The sequence below is a fragment of the Delphinus delphis genome, chromosome 8, assembly GCF_949987515.2.
Source record: "Delphinus delphis chromosome 8, mDelDel1.2, whole genome shotgun sequence".
In the NCBI taxonomy this organism is placed as follows: domain Eukaryota; kingdom Metazoa; phylum Chordata; class Mammalia; order Artiodactyla; family Delphinidae; genus Delphinus; species Delphinus delphis.
This window is the reverse complement of record NC_082690.1, coordinates 15,435,215-15,460,127: the sequence shown is the minus strand read 5'-3', so window position 1 is coordinate 15,460,127 and position 24,913 is coordinate 15,435,215. Positions and strand designations below refer to the sequence as shown.

At 54.1% G+C, this 24,913-nt stretch overlaps 3 protein-coding genes across 6 annotated transcripts; 2 read left to right on the top strand and 1 right to left on the bottom strand.

Moving 5' to 3' along the window:
- The first annotated feature begins 32 nt into the window (after positions 1-32).
- On the top strand, positions 33-14,721 carry NLRX1 (NLR family member X1). Of its 3 annotated transcripts, XM_060017802.1 has the most exons (11): positions 33-147; positions 1,835-1,962; positions 2,528-2,597; positions 3,068-3,156; positions 3,704-4,323; positions 5,087-5,902; positions 11,218-11,813; positions 12,056-12,142; positions 12,933-13,184; positions 13,498-13,777; positions 14,446-14,721. In XM_060017802.1, the coding sequence occupies exons 2-11, from the start codon at positions 1,893-1,895 to the stop codon at positions 14,461-14,463; spliced, it is 2,898 nt and encodes a 965-aa protein (XP_059873785.1). In that variant the 5' UTR covers positions 33-147; positions 1,835-1,892; the 3' UTR covers positions 14,464-14,721. The 3 variants fall into 3 exon arrangements, with proteins under 3 accessions (XP_059873785.1, XP_059873782.1, XP_059873783.1); XM_060017799.1 differs by lacking the exon at positions 14,446-14,721 and having other exon boundaries at positions 13,498-14,044; XM_060017800.1 differs by lacking the exon at positions 14,446-14,721 and having other exon boundaries at positions 146-243; positions 13,498-14,044.
- DRC12 (dynein regulatory complex subunit 12 homolog) lies at positions 14,621-24,301 on the bottom strand. Its single transcript, XM_060017805.1, is given in 8 exon segments — positions 14,621-14,905; positions 20,210-20,258; positions 20,261-20,300; positions 20,571-20,700; positions 22,114-22,210; positions 23,363-23,428; positions 23,851-23,932; positions 24,236-24,301. Coding segments are annotated over 6 exon segments (525 nt in total). The 5' UTR covers positions 23,382-23,428; positions 23,851-23,932; positions 24,236-24,301; the 3' UTR covers positions 14,621-14,715.
- Positions 14,800-19,373, top strand: NHERF4 (NHERF family PDZ scaffold protein 4). 2 transcript variants are annotated; one of them, XM_060017803.1, is made up of 9 exons: positions 14,800-15,256; positions 15,816-16,027; positions 16,297-16,486; positions 16,577-16,713; positions 16,975-17,179; positions 17,404-17,600; positions 17,701-17,919; positions 18,068-18,268; positions 18,523-19,373. In XM_060017803.1, exons 1-9 carry the CDS (start codon positions 15,004-15,006, stop codon positions 18,550-18,552), a joined length of 1,644 nt encoding a protein of 547 aa, XP_059873786.1. In that variant the 5' UTR covers positions 14,800-15,003; the 3' UTR covers positions 18,553-19,373. The 2 variants fall into 2 exon arrangements, with proteins under 2 accessions (XP_059873786.1, XP_059873787.1); XM_060017804.2 differs by lacking the exon at positions 14,800-15,256 and adding an exon at positions 15,284-15,486.
- Positions 24,302-24,913: the final 612 nt, after the last annotated feature.

The following is a 24,913-nucleotide window of genomic DNA, read 5'->3' as shown; positions in this document are numbered from 1 at the left end:
CGCTTGCCCGCTGCCGGGCCGGATGCCAGGGCTGGCAGGGCTCCGCGCAGGCGGGCGGGGCGTGCAGGAAGCGCCGCGCGCGCCGGGGCCTCTGGGAGCAAGCGGGAGACTCTGGCGGCGACCGGCTCCCGGGCCTGGGCAGCGGCGGTAAAGGTCTAAGTAGCAGGGGCGGGGCGGTGCTGGGCTAGTGCCACTAGGAGCTGGCGGCTGGGGACGCGTGGGGCGCAGCCGGTGCTCTGAGAGGTGGGCATTCAGGCGGGCTTTACTCTTGGGCTCTGAAACCAACTAGAACTAGGAAAGCTGGGACCCAGTTTAAGAGGAGGAGCTCTGGACCTGTGCGAGCACAGACCCCGTACCTTTCCTGCTGTGCCCTCTCCTTTTCTCACTGCCCTGGAGACCAGCGGTGATCTTCCGACAATTGGCCTCATGCCCCCATCCCCACCGCCAGTCCCATCTTGAGTCAGAGGCCCTGCAACTGATTTTATCCCACTGAGCTAGTTTCCCCAAGCTTTTCCAGCCTTCCACGGCCGTCTCTTAACCCTTCTATACTCCCGCCCCCGACGCCGGGACTCCTGGTCTGAGCCCCAGGCTGCACCTCCACTGGTTGGCCCTGCTGGCAATAGGGCCCAATGCACCCAATTCTCCCTAAGTGTGCTCTGCCCTTAAGGAGTCACATCTCAGTGGAGACCAGGTGCCAGATAGCTGTATGCTTCATTTAAGGGAGCTCAGAGGGATCAGGAAAGACTTCCCAGGAGAGAGGACCTTTGACCAGGTTCTGAAAAGATTGGGTAGGATTCTGACAGGGGAGAAAGGTCATTCCAAGCTGATGAAAGAGTATGAACAAAGTTAGGGAAGTGGGAGCAAGAATTCAGTAAGCCTGGCCGGTGAGGTACGGGTCAGGGGGAAACTCAGGAAAATAGCTGGTGTGGGCCAGGTGTTTGGATGCTACATAACCTAGGATTTTAGGGAGGCGATTGGTGTCTGGGATCAGGGATGGGAATGGAATGAGACTGAAGGCAGAGGCCACTAAGGAGGAGGAGGGTCTAAGTTAGCACAGGGTGGTAGGGATTATGCAATAGGGACAGGCTGGCAAAGTACTGGGATGAGGAACTGGCAGGGCTGTTTCCACTGTGTGAAGGAGGGGGGAAGGATTTGAAGACAAGTGGAGGAGGGGGGAAGGATTTGAAGACAAAGAGGTCAGATTTCGAGTAGAAATCACGTGATTGGGAAGATTTGCAGTAAAGTAACTGGAAGGGGAGGAGGGATGCTGAGTTCAGTTCCGCGAGCGTGCGGCTTGAAGCACTGGCAGGATGTCCATATGGAAATATCAAATAGGAAGTCATTCATTCATTTATCTATAATTTATGCCAGCCTCAAAGGCAGGTTACGTAAAAGTCACAGAGAAGATAAAATGATCAAACCATTAAAACTCAGCTAAAAGGACCTGATAGCTAGGGAAAAACTTCAGAGGAGAATAGATGATTGTTACTGGAAAACGCTGGCCCAGAAAAGCCACTGAAAATGAACACAGGACTCATAGGAGCGTGCTGGCAGCCAAGCAAAGTAAAGGACACCTAAATAAACAGTTCACTAGGCTGGAATTCAGGAGAAAGGTGATCGTGAAGCCTCAGGGGAGAACCAGTGGGTGGTAGGATCACTCAGGTGGGGAATGTAGAGGAGAGAGGTCTGAAAGCCAGGCCAGGGCCTTGGCGATGCTGGCATTTAAGGAAAGGCTGATGTGCTCCTGAGGAGGAAGGGCCTCCCTTGGCCTGCATGAGAGGTGGGGTGGGAAAGTGGGGGTGTGTGGGGTCCATTCACACCATTCTTCCTGCAGCGGAACAGGATAGAAGGTGGTGTGCTCAGTCCCCCAGGCCTTGACCTTCTCTCCTGCCATGAGGTGGGGCTGCCATTTGCCTAGGGCCTCTTGGGGCCCTGGTCTGGGAAGAGTACTCCAGCCAGCAGGTGAGCAGGAAGCAGGGGTTTCTGTTGCCACTTCTCCCTTTCCAGAGTCCAGATGGCACCTCCAAGAGAGAAGGGATCCAGACACCAGGCATGCTAGTCCCAGCTCCGTGATTTACTAGCTGTTGGCCTTGGACAAGTCACCGTACCTCCCTGAGCTTCCTTTTTCCCATCCTAAACTAAGGGAGTCAGACTAGATGATCTTTGAGTGTCCCTGTAGCTACATAAGTCCAGGAACACTTGTCTGATTTCATTTTGCATTCAATGAGTATTTATTGAGTGCCTGCTACGTGCCAGACCCCATGCTAAGTTCTAAGTAGGTACTTGTGAACCGAAACAGATGTGATCCCTGCTCTCATGGAGGAATGGGGGTGAGTGTGTGAATGAATATTAATCAAATAATTACAGGATGAAATATAAAATTTCATAATGACTGCTACAAAGGGGCAGTACATGATGCTATGAGAGCAAATGATGGGGCTTTGATGTAGATGTGGGGTCTGTGTATTGTTGAGCTAATGTGGGTGAATTCTGGATGCTGTTTCTTCCTTCTGCTTTCTCTCTGTAGATGAACGGATCCCCTTCCTGATCCACTGGAGTTGGCCCCTTAAAGGGGAGCGCCCCCTTGGGCCCCCGAGGTGAGGCCTCAGTGTCATACCTTAGGACACATCTGGGCACAGCAGAGTAGCCTGGGAAGGGTCAGGACTTGGAGAGAGCTTGATCTCCTGGGGAGAGTTGGTTTTCCGGGGCTGGAGAGGGTACAGACTCAGCTACCAGGCCTAAGCGGAAGTTAGCTTATATCATCCAGAGTACAAGTCACAGTGGTCAGCCAGAGGGAGGACCGGTGGGAAGTGGGTGGAGTCTGGCAGTGGTCAGTCTGAGTTCCAGGCAGGCAGTCAGCAGTGGGGGACTGGAGGGGTAGGGGCAAGACCTCAGGCCCTGGGAAGGGTATGAGAGTCAGATGAGGCTCTGGACTTGGTTGTCCAGAGTCAGGCCTGGATCTCAGGAAGCCAGCAGTTCATCAGTCCAGGCAGGCCTGGACTCTGAGCCTGTGCAGAGCCTGAGCCCAGTAGCCAAGCCCCAGCTCATCCCTTTTCCTTGCTCACAGGGCCTTTATACGCCATCACGGAAGCTCAGCGGGCAGTGGTCCCCCATCAGGGAGGCACGGACAGTTGTTCCAGGGCATCGCTGCAGCTGGTAAAGGGACTGACTCCTCAGTCAGCCTGAGGAGAGGGGCTGCTGGGCTCCCAGTGTGGGGGTGGGTTCAGGGAACGTGGGGAAGAAGGGCTTGGAGAGAGAAACAAGCAGGAAGGAGGTATAGAGGATCCATTACAATCAGCCATTAGTGGACCCACTCTCCCTGGCCCCATTATCCATCTGCGCATGTATCCCTTCCTGCAACATTCATGCAGTGCACACTTACGATGTAGAAAGCACTGGGAGGGATATAACATCCCTACCTTCAACACACTGCCTCTAGCGGTCAGGTGAAGATCACACATGGATAATCATACAGCCAGTCCGCCCAGACTCACCCTCACTCGTTCCATGGCTTCCCACTTTCTGCCACAGGGGTCCAAACTTTCTGGACAGTCTGAGGGAGTCCTGTGTGTCCAGCACCACTGTGGGTCCTGGCATCTCCTGGTGCTGTGTCTTGACCCTGCAGCCTGACCCTACCACCTCCTTAAGCTCCTGCATTTCTCAGCCCCTCTCCCTGACATATTCCCTTTGCCTTCCCATCCAGAAGCTATCCAGCGGCACCGCCAGAACCTGGCCGAGTGGTTCAGCCGGCTGCCCAGGGAAGAGCGCCAGTTCGGCCCAACCTTTGCACTAGACACGGTCCACGTAGACCCTGTGATCCGCGAGAGCACCCCTGATGAGCTGCTTCGCCCACTGGCTGAGCTGGCCCTGGAGCATCAGCCACCCTCTGCTGGGCTCCCCCCACTGGCCCTGTCTCAGCTCTTTGACCCAGATGCCTGTGGGCGCCGCGTGCGGACGGTGGTGCTCTACGGGACAGTGGGCACAGGCAAGAGCACGCTGGTGCGCAAGATGGTCCTGGACTGGTGTTACGGGCAGCTGCCAGCCTTCAAGCTGCTGATCCCCTTCTCCTGCGAGGACCTGTCATCCCTGGGCCCTGCGCCGGCCTCCTTGTGCCAACTTGTGGCCCAGCGCTACACACCCCTGAAGGAGATTCTGCCTCTGATGGCCGCTGCTGGTTCCTGCCTGCTCTTTGTGCTCCACGGCTTGGAGCACCTCAACCTTGATTTCCGGTTGGCAGGCACAGGGCTTTGCAGTGACCCGGAGGAGTCAGAGGCTCCAGCTGCCATCATCGTCAACCTGCTACGCAAATACATGTTGCCCGAGGTGAGTGCACCCTGCTGTGCCTCCACTGTCCCCAATTTGCCCCCTCAGGATTTTCGTGTCCTGAGTCCGCATGCTTAATGGGTAGGAACGTAGGCTCTGGGTTAGTTCAAATCCTGCCTCTCCACTTCCAAGCCGTGGGACTGAGCAAGTCAGTAACTTCTCCAGGCTTCTGTTTCCTTCTCTCCTTGAGTTGTACTGAACAAACGAGATACTGCCTATGAAGTGCTTAGCACAGCGCCCTGGATCATAGTGGGTGTTCAGTAAGTGTGAGTTATAACTACTGTGGTCGTCATTATCTTCATCCTTGAACACTCAGTCTTCAGGGACGCCCTGGCAAGTGAGGCAATCAGGACACAAGGGTCTTTTTTTTCTTTTTTATAAATTTGTTTATCTTATTTATTTTTGGCTGCGTTGGGTCTTCGTTGCTGTACACGGGTTTCTCAAGTTGCGGCGAGTGGGGGCTACTCTTCGTTGCGGTGCGCGGGCTTCTCATTGCGGTGGCCTCTCTTGTTGCAGAGAACGGGCTCTAGGCGCGCGGGCTTCAGTAGTTGCGGCACGTGGGCTCAGTAGTTGTGGCTCGCAGGCTCTAGAGCGCAGGCTCAGTAGTTGTGACTCACGGGCTTACTTGCTCCGCAGCATGAGAGATCTTCCCGGACCAGGGCTCGAACCCGTGTCCCCTGCATTGGCAGGCGGATTCTTAACCACTGAGCCACCAGGGAAGCCCACAAGGGTCTTTCTTAACTCTCAACCATGCTCTTCCCAGGCCAGCATTCTGGTGACCACCCGGCCCTCTGCCATTGGCCGCATCCCCAGCAAGTATGTGGACCGCTATGGCGAGATCTGTGGCTTCTCCGATACCAACCTACAGAAGCTCTACTTCCAGCTCCGCTTCAAACAGCCAGACTGCGGGCACGGAGCTGGGGGGTTCTCAGCCACGCCGGCTCAGCGTGACCACCTGGTGCAGATGCTCTCCCGGAACCTGGAGGGGCACCACCAGATCGCCACTGCCTGCTTCCTGCCCTCCTATTGCTGGCTTGTCTGTGCCACCCTGCACTTCCTGCACGCTCCCACACCAGCTGGCCAGACCCTCACGAGCATCTACACCAGCTTCCTGCATCTAAACTTCAGTGGGGAGATGCTGGACAGCACTGACCCCTCCAAGTTGTCCCTGATGGCCTATGCAGCCCGAACCATGGGCAAGTTGGCCTACGAGGGGGTGTCTTCCCGCAAGACGTACTTCTCTGAAGAGGATGTCCGTGGCTGCCTGGAAGCTGGCATCCAGACGGAAGAGGAGTTTCAGCTGCTGCATGTGTTCCGCCGGGATGCCCTGAGGTTTTTTCTGGCCCCGTGCGTTGAGCCAGGGCACCTGGGTACCTTCGTGTTCACTGTGCCCGCCATGCAGGAATACCTGGCTGCCCTCTACATTGTGCTGGGTTTGCGGAAGACGACTCTGCAGCGAGTGGGCAAGGAAGTGGCCGAGCTCATGAGCCGTGTCGGGGAGGATGTCAGCCTGGTCCTGGGCATCATGGCCAAGCTGCTGCCCCTGCGGGCCCTGCCCCTGCTATTCAACTTGCTCAAGGTAACAGCCCTAGGATCCCAGGCTGCCGGCCCCCATCCTCCTCGTTCACTCTTGCTCCTGCCCAGAAGGAAACTGCTTCTTCCTGCATGACCGTGAATCCTCTTCTTGGCTCTGTTTCTGATTTGGGCAGTCTGGCTTTTAGTGGGAATGGGTCATAAGGAAGGGGGAGAGAGAAGCCGCAGGCTGGGGAAGGCTTGGAGGGGAATCTAAGGGTGCAGAGACTTTCGTAACAATCCCATAACTCTAAGGATAGGTTTTTGTTTTTTTTTTGTTTTTTGCCTCTCTCCTCCTAGTCTTTGTTGCTGGGCGGCAGGGGTCACTACTGTCCAGGGTCTGTCCTGTGTTTTGCAGGTCCAGAAACCCAATTGTATCTGTTCCTCAGAGGTGATTAGACTCTGGGAGTGATGTCTCATCCTAACTTAATCACCAGAGGCAGGTTTATAAAGCAGATGCCGTTTTATTCATTTATACCAGGAGGATAAATGGCATTGGTAATTGGCTTAGGACGGTCCATCCTGGGTGCAGGTCTGCTCCAGAAACCAAATTACAGGCCTGAGGACTGTGCTGTGAGCAGGGCGGATGTACTAAGTTTTTGATGGGAAGAAGTAGCCACTTTCGGCTGATGTCTGCCGGGTGCCTTGTAAATGAAATATAATTATGATCCCTTTTTTTAAAAAAATTATTTATTTTTGGCTGCATTGGGTCTTTGTTGCTGCGCGTGGGCTTTTCTCTAGTTGCAACGAGGTGGGGTTACTCTTTGTTGTGGTGCTTGGACTGCTTGTTGCGCTGGCTTTTCTTGTTGTGGAGCACGGGCTCTAGGTACATGGGCTTCAGTAGTTGTGGCACGTGGGCTCAGTAGTTGTAGCTCTCGGGCTCTAGAGCGCAGGCTCAGTAGTTGTGGCGCACGGGCTTAGTTGCTCCGCGGCATGTGGGATCTTCCCGGACCAGGGCTCGAACCCATGTCTCCTGCGTTGGCAGGCGGATTCTTAACCACTGCACCACCAGGGAAGCCCTATGATCCCTTTTATAGATGAGGAAACTGGCGCTCACAGAGGCTAAGTAACTTGACCAAGGTCACTCAGATAGTAAGGAGAATGACTGGGATCTGAGTGCAGGTTTTGTGTTTCTGAATCCTGTGCCCTTTCCGCCAAACTTTATTGATGTGCTATGGATATTTCTAGGAAGCTATGGCGCCTTGCTAGGTAACCCTGGTTCTCTTTAGAAATGTTTCAGTAATCGGTCTTGGGGAAGCAGAGCCCTGGTGAGCTGACAACATTTTAACAAGTTTTCCTTTTTATAGGGAGCAAAGCCTCAGGGTTAAAAACAGGGATTCTGTAACGCAGCTACCTGGTTCACATCCAGGCTCTGCCACTTACTAGCTGTGTGACCTAGTACAAGTTACTTAACCTCTCTGTGCCCCAAGGTCCTTATCTGTTAAATGAATAATAATAGATAATAATAGAATCTATATCATTGGCCCCATATGACGATTAAATGTCTTCATCTGCAGGACCTGGCACATAGTAAGCGCTATTTAATTGTTTGTTAAACACAAAAACAGTCTCAGGCAGCCCATCCCTTCTTACACCATTGCCTCAGGCAGGGAGGTAATGGCCATTGCTGAGGCCACCCACCTCTTTGAGGATCTGCTTGCATCATCTGGATTGCAGTGAGAGGCTGTGGTCTCCTGACAGGATTCAGAAAGCCACTCAGTTACTTAAGGGGACACCATACCCCTAAGCCCTCTCGGAGGGAGGGTTGCCTAGCAGAGGATGGGTCCCATCTGTTTCTTTATGAGCCTATTGTTTCATTTTCCCAGAGTGACAGTTTTTGTGTCTTGTCTCCAGATGCTTATTGGGGGAGGGGCACTATAACCTCCATGGTGGGAACCTCGCCTGTAAAAAGTGAAGAAGACACATGAGAGGAGGTGCCACAAAACAACCTGGTGGCTCCTGCCAGAGGAATGGACCTCTCCTTTCCTTTCAGAACCATTGCAAGGATGGCAGCTCCCAAACATTCAGTTCTTCAACAAATATTGAGTGCCAGGCAATGTGTTAGATTCGGAGGAAAAAGCAACAGGACCCCAGGTTTCTGCCTTTTCTGATCATACAGTCTCAACATAAACATGTCAACATAACCATGGGATTAAAATTTCTGGGAAGTGCCTGGAAAACAAAGTTCCAGGTGCTATGGAAGTGTGTAAGGGGGGAGGGGGGACCTGGTTTGGGGGGATAAGTAAAGCCTCTCTGCAGGAAGGGCTTTTAATCTGATCCCTGGAGGATTAGCCAGAAGAACTGGGTGTGGGGGGGGAAACACTCCAGGAAGAGGGCACAGCTCTGAAGGAGGAACAACCTTGGCACTGTCAAAAAACAAAAAAAAAAAGAGAGAGAGAGAGAGAAGCCGAGAGGACAGGAGCAGAGTGAGCGAGGGTGAGAGGCTGTCATGAAGGCGCCGTGGCTGACAGGGGCCTGTCAGTGAAAAATTGATCAATAGTTCATCTGTTGCCAGAAGGGGGACCCCTTCCAGGGCCTGAGAACGAGCTTTTTTTTTTTTTTTTAAAATAAACTTATTTATTTATTTAGGCTGCATTGGGTCTTTGTTGCTGTGCACGGGCTTTCTGTAGTTGCAGTGAGCGGGGGCTACTCTTCGTTGCGGTGTAGCGGGCTTCTCATTGCAGTGGCTTCTCTTGTTGCAGAGCACGGGCTCTAGGCGCGCGGGCTTCAGTAGCTGTGGCTCGCGGGCTCTAGAGCGCAGGCTCAGTAGTTGTGGTGCACGGGCTTAGTTGCTCCGCGGCATGTGGGATCTTCCCGGACCAGGGCTCGAACCCGTGTCCCCTGCATTGGCAGGTGGATTCTTAACCACTGCACCACCAGGGATGTCCCTGAGAGCAAGTGCTTGTGTAACACTCGGAAATCAATTGTCTGAGGAGACACACATACTGACAAAGCAAAAGACTTTATTGGGAAGGGCCACCCAGGCAGAGAGCAGTGGTGTAAGGGAGCCCAGGAGAACTGCTCTGCCACGTGGCTTGTAGTCGCAGGTTTTATGGTAATGGGGTTAGTTTCTGGGTTGTCTCTGGCCATTCATCTTGTTGGCCCCTATTTAGTCTGACTCAAGGTCCTTCCTGGTGGCACACGTGTCTCAGCCAAGACGGATTCCAGCACCAAGGATTCTGGGAGGTTGGTAGGACAATATTATGGGGCTGGCATCTCCTCCCTCTTTTTGGCCCCTCCTGAATTCTCTAGTTTTTGACAGCAGCACCATGTTCCTTATTGGGAACTCCTGTTGTGAGACAACTCATGCAAGTGGTCATCATCGTGCCTGGCCAAGGTGGGTGGTTTTAGTCAACGGTTCCCTAACACATCTAAGAAAGAAATGGAAATTTTAATTCAAGCCAATCTGAGGATTATAACCCAGGAGACAGTCTCTCAGAGAGTTTTGAGAACTATGCCAAAGACATAAAGAGGGAGGCCAACGTATTCAATATATGTGATTTTGGCAACGGGGGTATGTGTAATCAAAGACACATCGCAGTAGAAAATTGCACCTAGTCACGAGGAACAGACATCCCAGTTAATGGTTTTAGTGCTTTTCTAAGTATGGAAAGATGCAAGAATCCGGGTTCATAAAAATTTCTCCTGAAATATCGAAGGACCAGTTCTGTCAGTTTTCCCAAAGCACACAGTACCTTATCCTCATCTTCGCCCTGAATTCCTTTCAAGGTTGTTGTAGCCAGTGACTGCAGTGGCTGATGACTTGACTTCGTAGAATTGGGTGGTGGGCGACATTCTTTATTTTACAATCCCTTCCCTTTCAGTCTTAGTTTCAACCAAGGTTTGGGAGGCATTTCGTGACCTATTTGTTCCACAGCACTAGGAATGCTCATTCCCAGGTCAGGCAAGGATTTCACCGATAGGTCACTCAATGTGCTATTAGTAGACTAGACCCCATTAACAGTAGCCAAAATCCTCTGGACCTCTTACTAGTCCGTTGTGATCCAAGGAACGGTTCCCTCTTGTTGTTTCTTCCCTTATCTAGAGTTACACTATTACAGTCATTCATCTTATAGAACTATATATTTGATCGATTGTTTCAAGTCACCTAATCATCGTTAATTTTTTTTTGTGTGTGGTACGCGGGCCTCTCACTGTTGTGGCCTCTCCCGTTGTGGAGCACAGGCTCCGGACGCGCAGGCTCAGCGGCCATGGCTCACGGGCCCAGCCGCTCCGCGGCATGTGGGATCTTCCCGGATCGGGGCACGAACCCGTGTCCCCTGCATCGGCAGGCGGACTCTCAACCACTGCACCACCAGGGAAGCCCCTCATCGTTAATTTTATCTGAGACTCAGTCACACATTTGGTAATGCAAGAAACAGCAATCTTATAAAATAGGCAAATACAAGTAATATAGCTAGTAGTATTAATAGGATCATAAGTAAGTATTGAAGCTAAGATCTTCCACAAGGTGAGGCCCAGTATCTCCTCAGGTCTCTGAGCAGTCTGTTTTGCACCAATCTCTATCTTTAAGGAAAATGATATATTGGCATTGTACATAAAGTTCACCGAAGATGTCTGCATATACAAGGCGAGTGGTGGGCCACTGTGACTCCTTACAGGATTGAGAAAGGAATGTTATCTTCTAAGGAGTTACGTGGCTGGCGCCAGAAGGCGAAAAAGTGATCTTTATGATTGAGCGGGTATTTCTGCCATGGGGGAGGTCTAGTTAAATGCATAGTGCAGATGCACCATGCACACTGGAGGGGAGGGAGGAGGCCCAAATGGGCAGAGAAAAATTTCATGTTTAAATTTTTCTTGTCTTTCCTTAAAATATGAATTTTATTTCATGAGGCCGAATCGTGCAGGGTCTGAAGCAGTAGGAGCAGCATCCGTCATCGCTGCTGTGATGACGATGATGGTGTTGAAGATGATGATGTATTTAAACCATCTAGCCCGGTACCAAGCTGAATGCATAATATATGCTAACTCCTTCCCACCGCGCTTGGACTTGAAAATGTACGGGGTGTTTGGGAAAAAGAAAGAATTTCCCAGTGTCTGGAGTACGTGAGACGAGTGTTGAGAGGTGACGCCGGAAAGGTCACATTGGGGCCAAATTACGCCAAGTTTTATATTCCACATGGGCAGTGGGGAGCCACGGAAGGTGCTGCAGCAGGGGGAATAGTATGATCAGACGAGTCGTGCTCAAGTTTAAGGAGATCACCAAGCTGGAGCAGTCAGGAAGACTGCACCTTAAGCTTAGGCCAGAAGGCTGAACAGCACGCAGTAGGCTGCAGCGCCCTCACCCTGCTTCTCTTCCAGGTGGTTCCACGTGTGTTCGGGCGTGTGGTAGGTAAGAGCCGTGAGACAGTGGCCCAGGCCATGGTGCTGGAGATGTTCCGAGAGGAGGACTACTACAATGACGACGTCCTGGACCAGATGGGTGCCAGTATCCTGGGTGTGGAGGGCCCCCGGTGCCGCTCGGACGAGCCCACAGAGGATGAGGTCTTTGAGCTTTTCCCCATGTTCATGGGCGGGCTTCTCTCTGCCCATAACCGGGTAGTGCTGGCTCAGCTTGGCTGCCCCATCAAGACCCTGGATGCCCTGGAGAATGCCCAGGCCATCAAGAAGAAGCTGGGCAAGCTGGGCCGGCAGGTGCTGCCCCCCTCAGAGCTCCTTGACCACCTCTTCTTCCACTATGAGTTCCAGAATCAGCGCTTCTCCGCCGAGGTGCTCAGCTCCCTGCGCCAGCTCAACCTGGCGGGCGTGCGCATGACACCCCTCAAGTGCATGGTGGTGGCAGCTGTACTGGGCAGTGGAAGGCATGCCCTGGACGAGGTGAACTTCGCCTCCTGCCAACTGGATCCTGCCGGGCTGCGCACGCTCAGGCCTGTCTTCCTGCGTGCCCGGAAGCTGGGGTGAGGCCCTGTCCTCGTGCACGCGTGGAAGAGAAGGTGCTTGGGAAAGCAAAGGGAGTGAGGAAGGACCAGGGGCTGGGGTGAGATCTGGTACGGGTGGAGGTGACAAGAGCTACAGAAGGGGACACAGCTGTGGACTACAAGAGGCAGGATGGTGAGGGAGGGGCCCGGTGGGTGGGCAGGCTCCATGCCGAACTCCTTCCTTGGTTTCTCACCTCCTCTCTGCCCACCTTCTGCTGCAGCTTGCAACTCAACAGCCTGGGCCCCGAGGCCTGCAAGGACCTCCGAGACTTGCTGCTGCATGACCAGTGCCAAGTTACCACCCTGCGGTGAGTGCCCTGGGAGGGGGCTCCATCCTGCTGGCCAGCTAAGGTCAAGGGTGAGCTCCCCACCTCCCAACATGCCTGGAACAGGCGCACCCATGCTGTAGTAAAGAAGGCGGGAGTGTAGACCTTGACCTACTCCCCACCCCACGACGTCTAGTACAAGCAGCCAAGCAGGGGGAAAGATGCCACCAGCCATAAATTGGTGCTAAAAAAGCCTCTTGCCTGGCTAAAAGCAGCCTGGGGTGGGGGGTGGAATAACACCCAGGCTGGTTACCTGGCAACGACGCCACTGATTCCCTCCCAGGATTTTCCCTGTCGCCTCACAAGGATGACCATGACGCTGGGCACTCAATAGATGCTCCCAAAGTGTTGACTGATTTACTAGCAACCCAGACGCTGGGTTCCTGATTTTGGGTTGGAGGAAGGGGAGGTGAATGAGGAGGGAGGGAGAGGGGGATGGGGAAACAGGAAGGGAGGATGAAGCAGGGGCTGGAAGGGGGGGAAAAAGGAGCAAGAAGGAACATGGTAACGAGGAAGGGGAGAGGGAAGAGGGGAGTCTCAAAGGAGAATGGAAGGCGGGAGGAGGGGAGGGAGAAGCCGGCTTCCACCCCACCCTCCCTCCTCTACGGTGAGCCTCACCCCCGTTTCTCCATTCTCTTTACCTGGGCCTGCATTTCTCTGCGTCCAGGCTGGTCTCTGCCCCAAGCGGTGCACCGTTTTGGCCAAAGTCCCAGTGCTTAGCACAGGACATCTGCTAGGGGCCCTCATAACCTTGGGGTGCTTGTGGCCCTAGGCTGTCCAACAACCCACTGACGGCGGCGGGTGTGGCCCTGCTGGTGGAGGGGCTGGCGGGAAACACCTCGCTGAAACACCTGTCTCTGCTGCACACGGGCCTTGGGGATGAGGGCCTGGAGCTGCTGGCTGCCCAGCTAGACCGTAACCAGCAGCTACAGGAGCTGAATGTGGCCTACAACGGCGCTGGCGACACAGCGGCCCTGGCCTTAGCCAAGGCTGCCCGGGAGCACCCTTCCCTGGAGCTGCTGCAGTGAGTCTTGCCCTCCACTCCCATCTCCCCACCCACCCCTTGGTGATTGGCCCTTCCCCTGCCCTGATTCTCCACCACCATTTCTCCTAGGGTCCTAGTGGCCCCATTTCTATTGACCCTGGTCCCACTGAATTCTAGCGTCATCCCTGCCTCCCAGTGGCCACCACCCTCCATCTCTGGCTTATTGCAAACACTTACCCCGTTGCATTTCACAAGCAGGGGAACTGTTATGAGACCGCTTACTCTCTGTCCACCCACCCTCTGCCCCTTCTTCTCAGAGCTGAACAGCATCTACTGTTCTCTCTCCTGCTAGCCTCTACTTCAACGAGCTGAGCTCAGAGTGCCGCCAGGCCCTGCGGGACCTGGGGAGCACCACTGAGGGCGGTGCCCGGGTCGTGGTGTCGCTGACAGAGGGGACAGCAGTGTCCGAGTACTGGTCAGTGATCCTGGGTGAAGTCCAGCGGAACCTCAACAGCTGGGATCGGGGCCGGGTCCGGCGCCACCTGGAGCTTCTGCTGCGGGATCTGGAAGATAACCGAGGAGCCACCCTTAATCCTTGGCGCAAAGCCCAGCTGCTTCGAGTGGAGGGCGAGGTCAGGGCCCTCCTAGAGCAGCTGGGAGGCCCTGGAAGCTGAGACAGTGGCAGCAGTGTGTGTCCCCTGGCCCCAAGCCGTTTCTGTCTGTGGCCTCCTAGCTTGCACTACCGCTTCCAGAAAGATCCCTTCAGGGCTGGAGGCAAAGGAATGGGCACAGCTGTGCCAGTTGCTCTCCTGGGGCATGTCCAACCAGTGCTTCCAAGTCTGGGGTTTTCAGGGTCGTGGAACACGCTTCCCCTCCCTTCGGCTAGAAGGACTGAAAGATGTGGCGTTTTGGTGGCCCCACATTGTCCTGTAGCGCCACCACCAATCTCCTCTTGGACTGTGCCACCTGGGGGCACACTTCTTTTGTCGGCCTTGCCAGGGGCCTTGCCATCCAGATGTGTTGGAGGGCCTCCGCGTCCTGCCTTTATGCTTTCTGGGGACACCCTGGGACACCCAGGATGCCAGCAGCCACTTTCCTCTCACTGGTGCTGTGTCCTCACCCTTGTTTCCCCTTCACAATGGTACCCAAGCTTGGTGGCCCCTAGGGGCGTGGGTGCTGACTTGCTGCTATTAAAGAGCTGTGTCTTCCAACTACTGTGGAGTCTTTTTTGCCTGTTGCTTTCAAGAAAGGGTACTGTTTTGGTCATTCTGGTTAAACCACTGACCACTTTCTGTTGCAGATGTTTCTTGGGCACTAGTTTCAGAGGCCCTGAGGGCGGCGCAAGAACAAGATGTCAGCATGGAGGTAGGCCATGTTGGGCCATAGGGCTCCTGTCCCCCTTCTCACACTCTTATTCCAGGCTTGGAATTACAGTGCCCAGCAATTACAGTGACCTTTCTCGCGCGGAGGGGGAACTGGGATGGCAGCAGAGTCTCCTGAGAAAGTCGGGGCTCGAGAATAGGGCAGGAGGGACAGACACACTTCCCCAGAGGACAAGACTCTCCTCCCGTTAACCATTACCGACCGCTTCTAAGGCAGCGTCTTGGAGGAGGCGGGACGTGGCAGGGTAGGTGGGAGGGCCAGCTGGTTTCGATGGACCTTGTCCCTGCACTGAGCCTGGCTCGCTGATCCAACCATGCAGGCAGCTGCAGGTAAGAGGCCAGGAGAAATCCTCTGCGGGGGGCTTTAGGGCAGAGGGCAGATTGGAAGGCTTTGGGACCAGGACACACTTGGTACTGGGGCTTGGAGCCCTGAGGCAAGTAGACTGGAAGTCAGGAGGGGAGAGGTGAGTGGTTGGATGTGTCTGCCTTACTGGTCCACGCCCTGTACTGATATGCTCGGACTTCCGTGCATATCAGGAGGCCTTGGCCGGGGAGGGGAAGGAAGGGGAAGGGAAGACCCTTTTGGAGCGAGTCCTGAATTTGGGGGTTCCCCGAAGTCCTTTCAGTTAATGACCATGGAAGAGGAGTCTCGGGGGGGCAGAATGTGCCTCTCCTCCCCTCACCCCTTCTTTTCCCAGCAGATCTTCAGGACACAGCTTCCTTGGCCCCGTAAGTGCTGTGCTGTGAAGGACTGGGGCAAGGGGAGGAGGGATTGAAGGTGGGGAAGCTCTTCAGCTGCCATTAGCCATTAGCACCTCAAGGCGAGCCTGGGACCCAAGTCCGGATGTCAGTTTTCTCCTACCTGCTTGACTTGCTTCCTTGCAGGAAGTTTGAGTTTAACCCCAAACTGGGCATTGATAATCCTGTGCTCTCCCTGGCTGAAGACCACGAGCCCTCTGGTAACCCCCCACCACTTGGGGCAACCGTTTCCTTTCCCCAGAGCCACCAGGGCTCCACACAGCTTCCCATCTCCTTGGTAACCATTCACTCTGTCTCCCTCTGATAACAGCCTTGGTGGGAGTATCCACGTGGCGGTGGAAGGGGGCCAGGCATTTCCTGTCCCCGCCACTCTGCCTGGTCCGTGTTCAGTCCCCCTGCCCAATACCTAACTGGGCAGAAGCCTGTCTGGTGTTCTATCACAGGGCAGGGTCTGCCAGACACAAGGTGACTTGTACTTGGGTCATGTCCCCTCTCCTCCCGCTTTTCTGCTGCCCACCTCCCCTTCCAGATCTCTGGAGCCTGGAACGACCTCGCTTCTATCTGCTCAACAGAGAGGAGGGCAGGAGTTTTGGCTTCCACTTGCAGCAGCAGCGGGGCAGGGCTGGGCATGTGGTGTGCAGGGTGGAGCCAGGCACCTCTGCCCAGCGCCAGGGTCTTCGGGAAGGAGACTGTATCCTGGGGGTGAACAACCATGTCGTGGAACATGAAGACTATTCAGTGGTGAGGTTGGGCTGGGACCCCTGTGGTACAGGAGAACATTCTATAGCACCTCAGGGAGACAGAAGCCGGTTGGTCACCTCCCTGGGTATATGGGGGCAGGACCCAAGCCTCAACCTCCCCCATCTCCCAGAACTTAGGGACGCCCAGGCCCGAATGGTTGCGTGAAGGTCTCCAGAGAGCTGGTTCCCATGGTGAAAAGTGTAGCTTCCAGGGAGGGGAAGCTGGCAAGAGGGGCCAGCCCAAGCCTGCTCCGTGTGCCCACCATTCAGGTGATACGCCGCATCCGGGCCAGCGGTCCTCGGGTACTGCTGACGGTGTTGGCGCAGCACGTGCGTGAGGTGGCCCGAGCTCAGCAGGGAAACGACGCCCACCTCTGTCCCACGCTCGGCCGAGGGGTCCGGCCTCGGCTGTGCCACATAGTGAAAGACGAGGGCGGCTTTGGCTTCAGTATCACCCAAGGTGAGCTTGGAGCTCGGGAGGGCTCAGGAGGGGGCTCTCAGCCCTGCTCTGGGCAGGCAGCAGGCAGGGACTTGCTGTTTGTGCTTCCAGGACATCGGGGTCCTTTCTGGTTAGTGCTGAGCACTGGAGGAGCAGCTGAGCAGGCAGGAGTGCCCCCTGGGGCCCGGCTGCTAGAAGTGAATGGGGTCAGCGTGGAGAAGTTCACGCATACCCAACTCAGCAAGAAGGTATGACTGCCTGTTTCCCATCCATCCTCACCCCTCGGGCCTGGTCCCTGCCTCTGGAAGCAGACTCCTCCTCCACACGCCTAATCGCCTGATCCGATCCTGTAGCTGTCACCATCCTTCCCTTTATGCTCTGTGCTGGGTCCTCCCCTCCCTTCCCTAGTGCCTCATTCCTGGGCCTGGGGAGAGGGGCTGTGAGGAGGCGCCTGCCTCTGCCCTCTCTAACCAGGTGGTTGACGCTGATGCCCTGCTGGGTCCCCACAGCTTTGGCAGAGTGGCAAGCAGGTGACCCTGCTGGTGGCAGGGCCAGAGGTGGAGGAACAGTGTCGCCAGCTGGGAATGCCCCTGGCTGCACCCCTGGCAGAGGGCTGGGCACTGCCCACCAAGCCCCGCTGTCTGCATCTAGAGAAAGGGCCCCAGGGCTTCGGGTTCGTGCTCCGAGAGGAGAAGGGCCTTGACGGTAGGCTTGGTGAGTGAGAGCCCTGGGGGCAGGGAGGGAAGGTGGGCCTTGGGGTGGGCACACAAGTGTATATATACACCTCTCAGTGCGCACAAGTGGTGGCCCTGGCTGAACCCCAGCCCGGGCCTCCTCCTCTTGTGTAGCCCTGGGTCAGTCCCCCGGTGTGCATACGGTGGCCTGGGCCGGCACTGGGGGTCAGTGGGGAAGGAGCAGTGAGGATGTCTGCATCCCAGGTCAGTTCCTGTGGGAGGTGGACCCAGGACTGCCAGCAGAGAAGGCCGGGATGCAGGCTGGGGACCGGCTGGTGGCTGTGGCTGGGGAGAGCGTGGAAGGGCTGGGCCACGAAGAGACAGTGTCCAAGATCCGGGCGCAGGGCTCCTGCGTCTCGCTCATCGTCGTCGACCCCGAGGCTGACCGCTTCTTCAACATGGTGCGAGCTGAGGGGCGGGGGCTAGAGAGAGGGCAGGAAGAGAGCAGGGCTCGGGTGGGGGAACAAGCAGCATGGTTTGTCCTATCTTCCTCTTTTCCAGGTTCGCTTGTCCCCACTTCTCTTCTTGGAGAGCACAGAGGCTCCTGACTCTCCCCAGGATACCGGCTCAGCCTCTCTGGTTGAGACCAGGGACCCACCAGTTGAAGACACAACCGTCCCACGCGGCTTCCGCCAGTGCTGCCTGTACCCTGGGCCTGGCGGTGGCTATGGCTTCCGACTCAGCTGTGTGGCCAGTGGGCCTCATCTCTTCATCTCCCAGGTGACTGATGCCCCAGGGACCTTGGATCTTTTCAATCATTTGCCTCTTGACAAGCCTTCCTCTGCTTCCCTCCCAGAGCCTCAGTACACCCAGCAGACTTTTCCGTGGTGTTCCGAGCTCTACATTTCCCCCCACCCCATTCCACCAGGTGACCCTAGGAGGCTCAGCTGCCCGGGCGGGACTGCAAATGGGAGATGTGATTCTGGAGGTGAACGGGAATCCCATGGGCGGAGAGAATGACCTGGAAAGACTTCAGCAGCTGGCTGAGGCGGAGCCACCCCTATGCCTGAAGCTGGCGGCCAGATCTCAGCAGGGCTTGGAAGCCTGGATTCCCCCAGGGTCTGGAGAGGTGAGGAAGAAGAGACAGATGGACTGTGAGTCAGCCAGAAGAGGACAGAGGGGAGCCAGAGCAGAGGGCAGAGCGGGAAGCTGCAGGGTGAAGCAGGGTGGGGCATTCAGGTTGGGACTTTAGGCCATGGTACGTGGGGACAGAAGGACCCAGGGAAGAAGCCCCGTTCCTGGGCATCCCAGTGAGGGGGCGGGCACAGGGAAAGGGAACTCTTCTGGTCTCTGAATGACCTCTTCCCTTCTTTCTCTGCTTAGGACTGGGCTGTAGCCTCAGATCTACTGTAGCACCCCCCATGCCTGGCACAGATCTGCCCAAGCTTTCCTGTCTCCACTCTCCAGCCTGAGGTGGTGGGAGCTGAGATGCTCTCTTTAAACCAGAAGCTGCAGCTCTAGGACTCCGGATACCTCCATCACAGGATAGTCCTTGGCCTCCCTCCCTTCCCATGGGCCCACATCCTAGAAGAGGATGTGGCCAGAGGCCTCAGGTGGGCCCATGAGGGATTCTCCCCTTTGATTCCAAAGGAAGTCACATGGGATCTTTGGGAGCTGTGCCCCAAGGATGAAGATCTGCGTGAGATGAGTGGTATGATTTTGTGATTTATAACAAGAAATATATGTGTGGCCTTCATACCCTTTCCTGGCACAGAGCTCCTAAAATGCTTGGAATTTCCTAAGTAGTAAGAGAGAGAAAGCTGTCTTCTGTTTTTGACAATAAGCCCCTTTCAACTACACCTAGTTTTGTTAATGAGGTGACTCTTGAAAAGCACCTGAGAATGGGGCACTGGTTTCCAGGGGAACCAGTCATGTGATTAGAGGTTTGGAACTTTCAGTGCCCCACCCCCACCGCTACCCTCAACCTCCTGGGAGGGGAGAGGGACTGGAGGTTGAATTAATCACCAGTGTTCAATGGATCTTGCCTACATAATGAAGCCTCCATAGAAACCCAAAAGGACAGTTTCAGAGAGCTTTCCGTGTTGCTGAACACGTGCAGGTGCTGGGAGGGTGGCGCACCTGGAGAGGGCGTGAAGCTTCCATGGTCATACCTCGCCCGGTTTATCTCTTCCATCTGGCTGTTCCTGAGTTGTGTTCTTTATAATAAACTGGTAATCTAGTAACTAAACTGTTTCCCTGAGTTCAATCACTCTAGCAAATGATTGAACCCAAGGAGGGGGTTGTGGGAACCTCTGATTGATAGCTAGTAGGTCAGAAGCACAATCTCTGGACTCGAGATTGGTATTGGAGGTCGAGGGCAGTCTGGGGGACAGAACCCTTAACCTGCGGGATCTGATGATACCTCCAGGTAGACTGTGTCGGAATTGAGTTAAATTGTAACACAAAAGTTAAATTGTGTCTACGGAGAATTACTTGGTGTGGGAAACCTCCCTCCTCCACGTTTCACCAGAAATGAAGTAGAACTGAGAACGGTGTAGCAAAATAGAGAAGAAACAGAGTTTTCCCTTTCCCGGCGGGCTGTGGGGCCGGCTAGGATTGAAGCCACCTGGAATTTGCCCTAAGCATGACTCCAGGACTGTTGGGTATATTGCAGGAACTTGGAGACCGGCTGCACCTTCCCTCTGTGGGCACCTTAGGATTGTGGGAGCTGGTGCCTGGTCACCGTTGGTCTATTATAGAAATGGCCTTTCCCCACAAATCTGGCTGCCTTTGTTTGTGTTGGTGGGGGTAGGGGGACCAAAAGGGCCTCAGGCTCAAGGGGTGGGACCCAGTTTCTCCAGGAGAGAAGTTGAGACCTTGTCAAATTTCTCTCTTCTTATTCAGTCTCCAGGGTAATGGGTCAGCCCAGAACTGAGATGTTCCTATGAGGGGCACTCATCTCTGCCCAAAATCACAGCCCCCAGTCCTGTTGAGTTCTACATACAGACAGCGTTATTGCTGGGGCCTCAGAGGGCCCCAGAGACTAGAGGCTCACAGTCAAAGATCCAGGGGGTTGAGTCCAAACTGGCGGAGCTGCTCCTTGTGCCGGGCGTGGACGGCTTGACGGCTCTCAGTTTGGCCGAGAGCCCGTCCAGGCTGTCCTGCAGACACCAAGCTTCAGATCTCAGGAAGGGAGAGGGCTGGCTGAGGGGTGTCCCAGGTTGGTCTGTAAGCTGTCCTGGACAGTGTTTTCTCAAAGCTCTTACTCTTAGTGGGTAGGCATGGCTGTATCCCCTGAGGATAGAGCAGAGTTCCCTACGGAGATGATTCTTTTCCTTCCCCCTGGCCTGTCATTGTCACGTTAGCTGGGATTTTTTGGGGGGGGTGGTGCTGGGCACTGGGATGGCTGGCCTTCAGAGGGTGGGGCTTACATGTAAGATTTCCTCGTACTTGGCCTCCATGTCTGCCACGTGGGCCCGAAGCTGAGCCAGAGATCGGTCCCACTCTCCAAGGGCCTGCAAGGCCTCTCTCTGTGTAGCCCTCAGCCTCCCTTTGGCACATCTCTGGGGACGGGGGCAGAAGGATGAAAGAGGACAGGACGGTGACACTCTACCCTTGAACAGAGTCTCCAAAGGGACCCAAAGAGCAGAACTTGAGTGGGATCATTCCAGACTTCCCCAGAGCCATCAACTTTCCCATAGTTCCTATAAAGAGCTGAAATATACCATTCAGGTAGAGTAGAGAGAGTGGGCTTGGGACAAGAGATCTGAGTCCCAAATCTGGTTGTCATTTACTACTTGTGTAATGTCTGACATCTCTCTCTCTGAGACTCAGTTTCTTCATCTTTATAGAGAAAATGACCCATACTTCACAGAATTGTTGTGAGAGTTAAATGTGATAATGTATGGGAAAGCACCTAGTAGGCAGGAAGTGCTTCATAAATGCTGACTGCATTTAAATGTGAGATAAGGCAAAGATTAGGAAAGGGGCTCAGGGCCTGCATGGCAGATAAGCAGCTCTTGGATATCTATAGCTAAAATAAAGCTATTTTAGGGTAAGAAAATTTGAGGCCAAAATTGTGGAAAATCTGTGCACCATGCTAAAATTTTTCAACTCTGTCCTGTTACCAAGATGGAAGAGAACAAAAGCTTATATATATATATAGACACACACACACACACACACACACACACACACACACACACACACACGTATATGCTTATTTAGAAGCTCTCTCATTTATTAGCAACTAGTTATTTAGGACCTACCATGCATTAGGCCTTGAAGATAAGGAAATAAGTAGTTAAACAGTTTCATTTAAGCTTGGTTTCATTATAAAAATCAGCCAAACTGAGCGGGAATATGTTTTGCTTATGGGAGACATGGCGGCGGTGGGGAGTGAGAACTGGATTTGGAGACACCACTGAGAGAGGGAAATGGGGTGAGAGACTTAGGTCTTCTTCTTTTTTAAAAAAATTTTATTTATTTATTTATTTATTTATGGCTGTGTTAGGTCTTCATTTCTGTGCAAGGGCTTTTTCTCTAGTTGTGGCAAGTGGGGGCCACTCTACACCGCGGTGCGCGGGCCTCTCACTATCGTGGCCCCTCTTGCTGCGGAGTGCAGGCTCCAGACGCGCAGGCTCAGTAGTTGTGGCTCACGGGCCTAGTGGCTCCGCGGCATGTGGGATCCTCCCAGACCAGGGCGCGAACCCACGTCCCCCGCGCTAGCAGGCAGATTCTCAACCACTGCGCCACCAGGGAAGACCAAGGTCTTCTTCTTATAGCTTAAGATTTTTTTTTTTTTTGCTGTCCTGAACCATCTGCTGCAATTCTCAATGGTGGGAAGGTCAGTGGGGAAAGCAATATGAGAGCTTAGATTGCAGTCTTCTAGAGAAGAAACATCCTAAATCCACCTCTTCAGTCTGGGCAGCAGCAGTGATCCTCTGAGAGAAAGGGCTTTGAGGGTGGGGAAGCTGATCTAACTGCTCCCGAAGGCCCCTCACTTCCTCCTCCAGCTGCCTGCTGTGGGTCTCCGTCACGTCCTGCAGGGTGCAGCACTGACGACTCATGTCTGTGGTGGGGATGGTAGGTGGCCAGGAACCCAGGTGGGGACAGAGGGATGGAGAAAGGATGGGAAGTTGTGAGTAGGGAGGGCTCTGCTTGGTCCAGTGGGGCAGATACATAAAGGCCTTTTGGTTCTTCTTGTGGTGATTCTGAGAAGCTGGGGAAGGAGCTAGGAAACAAGGTCCCCTTCCCCCCTGCCACTCAGGATGGGGATTCAGGCCCTTCTCTCCACTCAGTCCCACAGGATGAATGAGATAAAGGCTGTGGCTGCGTATTGTAACCCACACAGCATCAAGCGTGTGGCATGGGCCATCATGGAAGGCCCCTGCCCAAGATCCCAGAGGCCTTTGTTTGTTTCCTTCAGGATTCTTGTGGCTGGGAAGGCTGAGACTAGGCATGGCAGATGCGAGTCCTCCTTGTCTCCCTACCCAGCAACCTCTGGCCCTCTTGGGTGTCCTCTTCCAGGCCCCTGTCTCCTGCCCACCTGCTTAATCAACTGCACACCTGCATATATGGCCTTCCCTTCACTCCAGGCCCCCTCCAGTTCAGCCTCCAGTTCTTGTATCCTCTGCTTCAGCTTGTCTTCAGAAGCCTTGGCTTGGCAGGCCTCATCCCTCCACAGAGCTGTGAACAGTCCCAGAGCAGCCCTCAGGACTGGCTGGGGACCCCACTAAATCAGCCCTGATGGCCTTGATGGACTCTGCCCACCTTTGGAAACCTGGCAGCAGGCTGCCAGTCTCTCATTGTCATTCTGGTGTTTGTATTTTTCCCCCCTAGAATCCTACAGGCTCTTCGTTACTAAGAACCACAAACTCCCTCTGTGTTCTGGCTATGAAAAATAGCTGCCTTGGGACTTCCCTGGCAGTCCAGCGATTGGGACTCCATGCTTCTACCGCAGGGGGTGAGGGTTCGATCCCTGGTCGGGGAACCCTCATTCCGCGTGGTGCGGACAAAAAATTAAGAAAAATATAGCTGCCTTTATCAGCCCTTACTGCCCACCGTTTCCTCACAACCCTAACTCTTGACAATCTTTTTCCACTAGGGGATGGTTAGAGATCAGCTCAGCCCTCTACCGTAGCTCCAACCCTTCAAGCTCCCAGGGGTACAGAAATGCCCATTGTCCCACCTCTATTGCCCCCAGAACTTCCACTCTTCTTACCCAAGTGGTCTTGGAGCATCTCCTTTTCCAGCAGTGCCAGCCTGTGTATGGATTCAGTCTCCACATCTGCCCTGGCAAGATGGCAGAGCCTCAGCTTGTCAGGATCTCAGCCTTACCTACTCCCCTCCCATCCTCATCCCACACCCTGGACTTTTTTTTTTTTGCAGGAGATCTCAGGACCACTAAATGAGGGATCTCTGATGGCAAAGTCTAATGAGTTCACTGCCCAGCACATAGCAGGTACTCAAAAGATGTGTAATGAATACGTAAGGAAGGCACAGAGCCAGAGGGGGCTCAGATGGGCATGGGTGCTGATTTTCCCACTTCCCCAGCTCCATGGAATCTGGATGCAGATACGAAGGAGGAGGGTCAAGACAGCTCCGTCTTATCGGGCAGAGGGCTGAGTTCTCTCTGGAGGACCTCTGCTCGGTCTCTGAGCCAGAACGTGGAGAAGCAGGGGGCACTCACCTCCACCCAGCCTGACTCACCAACAGCTGCATTCCTTTTCTTCTTCTGTGTCCCAGGTTTTGTCCCTTTCTCTTTGGTCTTAGGTCGTATTTCCTTGCTGTCCTGGGGGAGAGAGGGGACTCGTATTTAGGTCTGGACAATGGAGATGCTTACCTGACCCCTAGACTGAACCAGGAGTCTCAGGAGAATTAGTGTTCTAGTCTCCAACTCTGTCTCTTATACTTTTCAGAAGCTTCTGTTCTTGGTTTCCTTGGAAACTTAGGCAAGGCTGAGGCCACTGGGAAGGATGGAAGTTGTTTCTCTCTATCGGTCAGGTTCTGAGTACAGAAATCATTCCTCTCAATCCTCTTTCAGAGAAAACAAAGCTCAGTACCTGGTCCCCTTCCCTCTTCCCATCATCCTTACCCTGCCTCTTCCTTTCTGCAAGACCCTCTCTTGCCTCTGTCGTGTCTCCCTGTGGTGTGACCCACTCACGAGGAGGGGCAGAGAAAAGGCCCAACGATCTAGGAGCCAGAGGAGGAGACTGGGTTCTGGGAACCAATCCAGAGTGGCAAATTTCTGTCCGGGGCGGGACTGAGAACTGGAAGGTTGGGTTTCTGGAGGCGGCATGTTGTCCGGGCAACTGGGAAACATGGTGTTCATAGGAAGGTAGAAGGGACTAAATACAAAGCTTAAAATACCAAGGTCTCAGAGGGCCAATACTCTCCTTATCCCCAAATCCTAAGTGTAGTTTGAGGAGAAAGGGCTTTGGAGCCGATCATCTATGATTCACTTCTCTGTAGCACAGCCTGCAGTTTGGAGACTTACAAATTACAGATTTACACATCTGAAATAATGCTGTTGTGCTGATACAGAGGAAAAGGACTGACAGTAGCCATTTTGGGCAATTCACACATCCCAAGGTCTCATCAGCAAAATGACATTCTTAGGTTTAAAACTGAAGCTCTCCTTCAGGAAGGCACTCTGTGGTGTATGAAGGAACGAAGTGCAGAAGAAGGTGGTTGAGAGAGTTTCCCCTTTCAGAGAAATGAGACGCAGAGGAGAGGTAGACCCAGGACCCCAGGGTGTTGACATAGAGAGATG

Excerpts from the sequence above, each read along its gene's own strand:
- NHERF4 (XM_060017803.1), top strand. The coding sequence starts at position 15,004 with ATGTGTCTGCCTTACTGGTCCACGCCCTGTACTGATATGCTCGGACTT. Across the intron at positions 15,257-15,815 it reads GACACAGCTTCCTTGGCCCC|ATCTCTGGAGCCTGGAACGA; the intron begins GTAAGTGCTGTG and ends CTCCCCTTCCAG. Across the intron at positions 16,028-16,296 it reads AACATGAAGACTATTCAGTG|GTGATACGCCGCATCCGGGC; the intron begins GTGAGGTTGGGC and ends CCCACCATTCAG.
- NLRX1 (XM_060017799.1), top strand. The coding sequence starts at position 1,893 with ATGAGGTGGGGCTGCCATTTGCCTAGGGCCTCTTGGGGCCCTGGTCTG. Across the intron at positions 2,598-3,067 it reads CGCCCCCTTGGGCCCCCGAG|GGCCTTTATACGCCATCACG; the intron begins GTGAGGCCTCAG and ends CCTTGCTCACAG. Across the intron at positions 12,143-12,932 it reads TGCCAAGTTACCACCCTGCG|GCTGTCCAACAACCCACTGA; the intron begins GTGAGTGCCCTG and ends TTGTGGCCCTAG.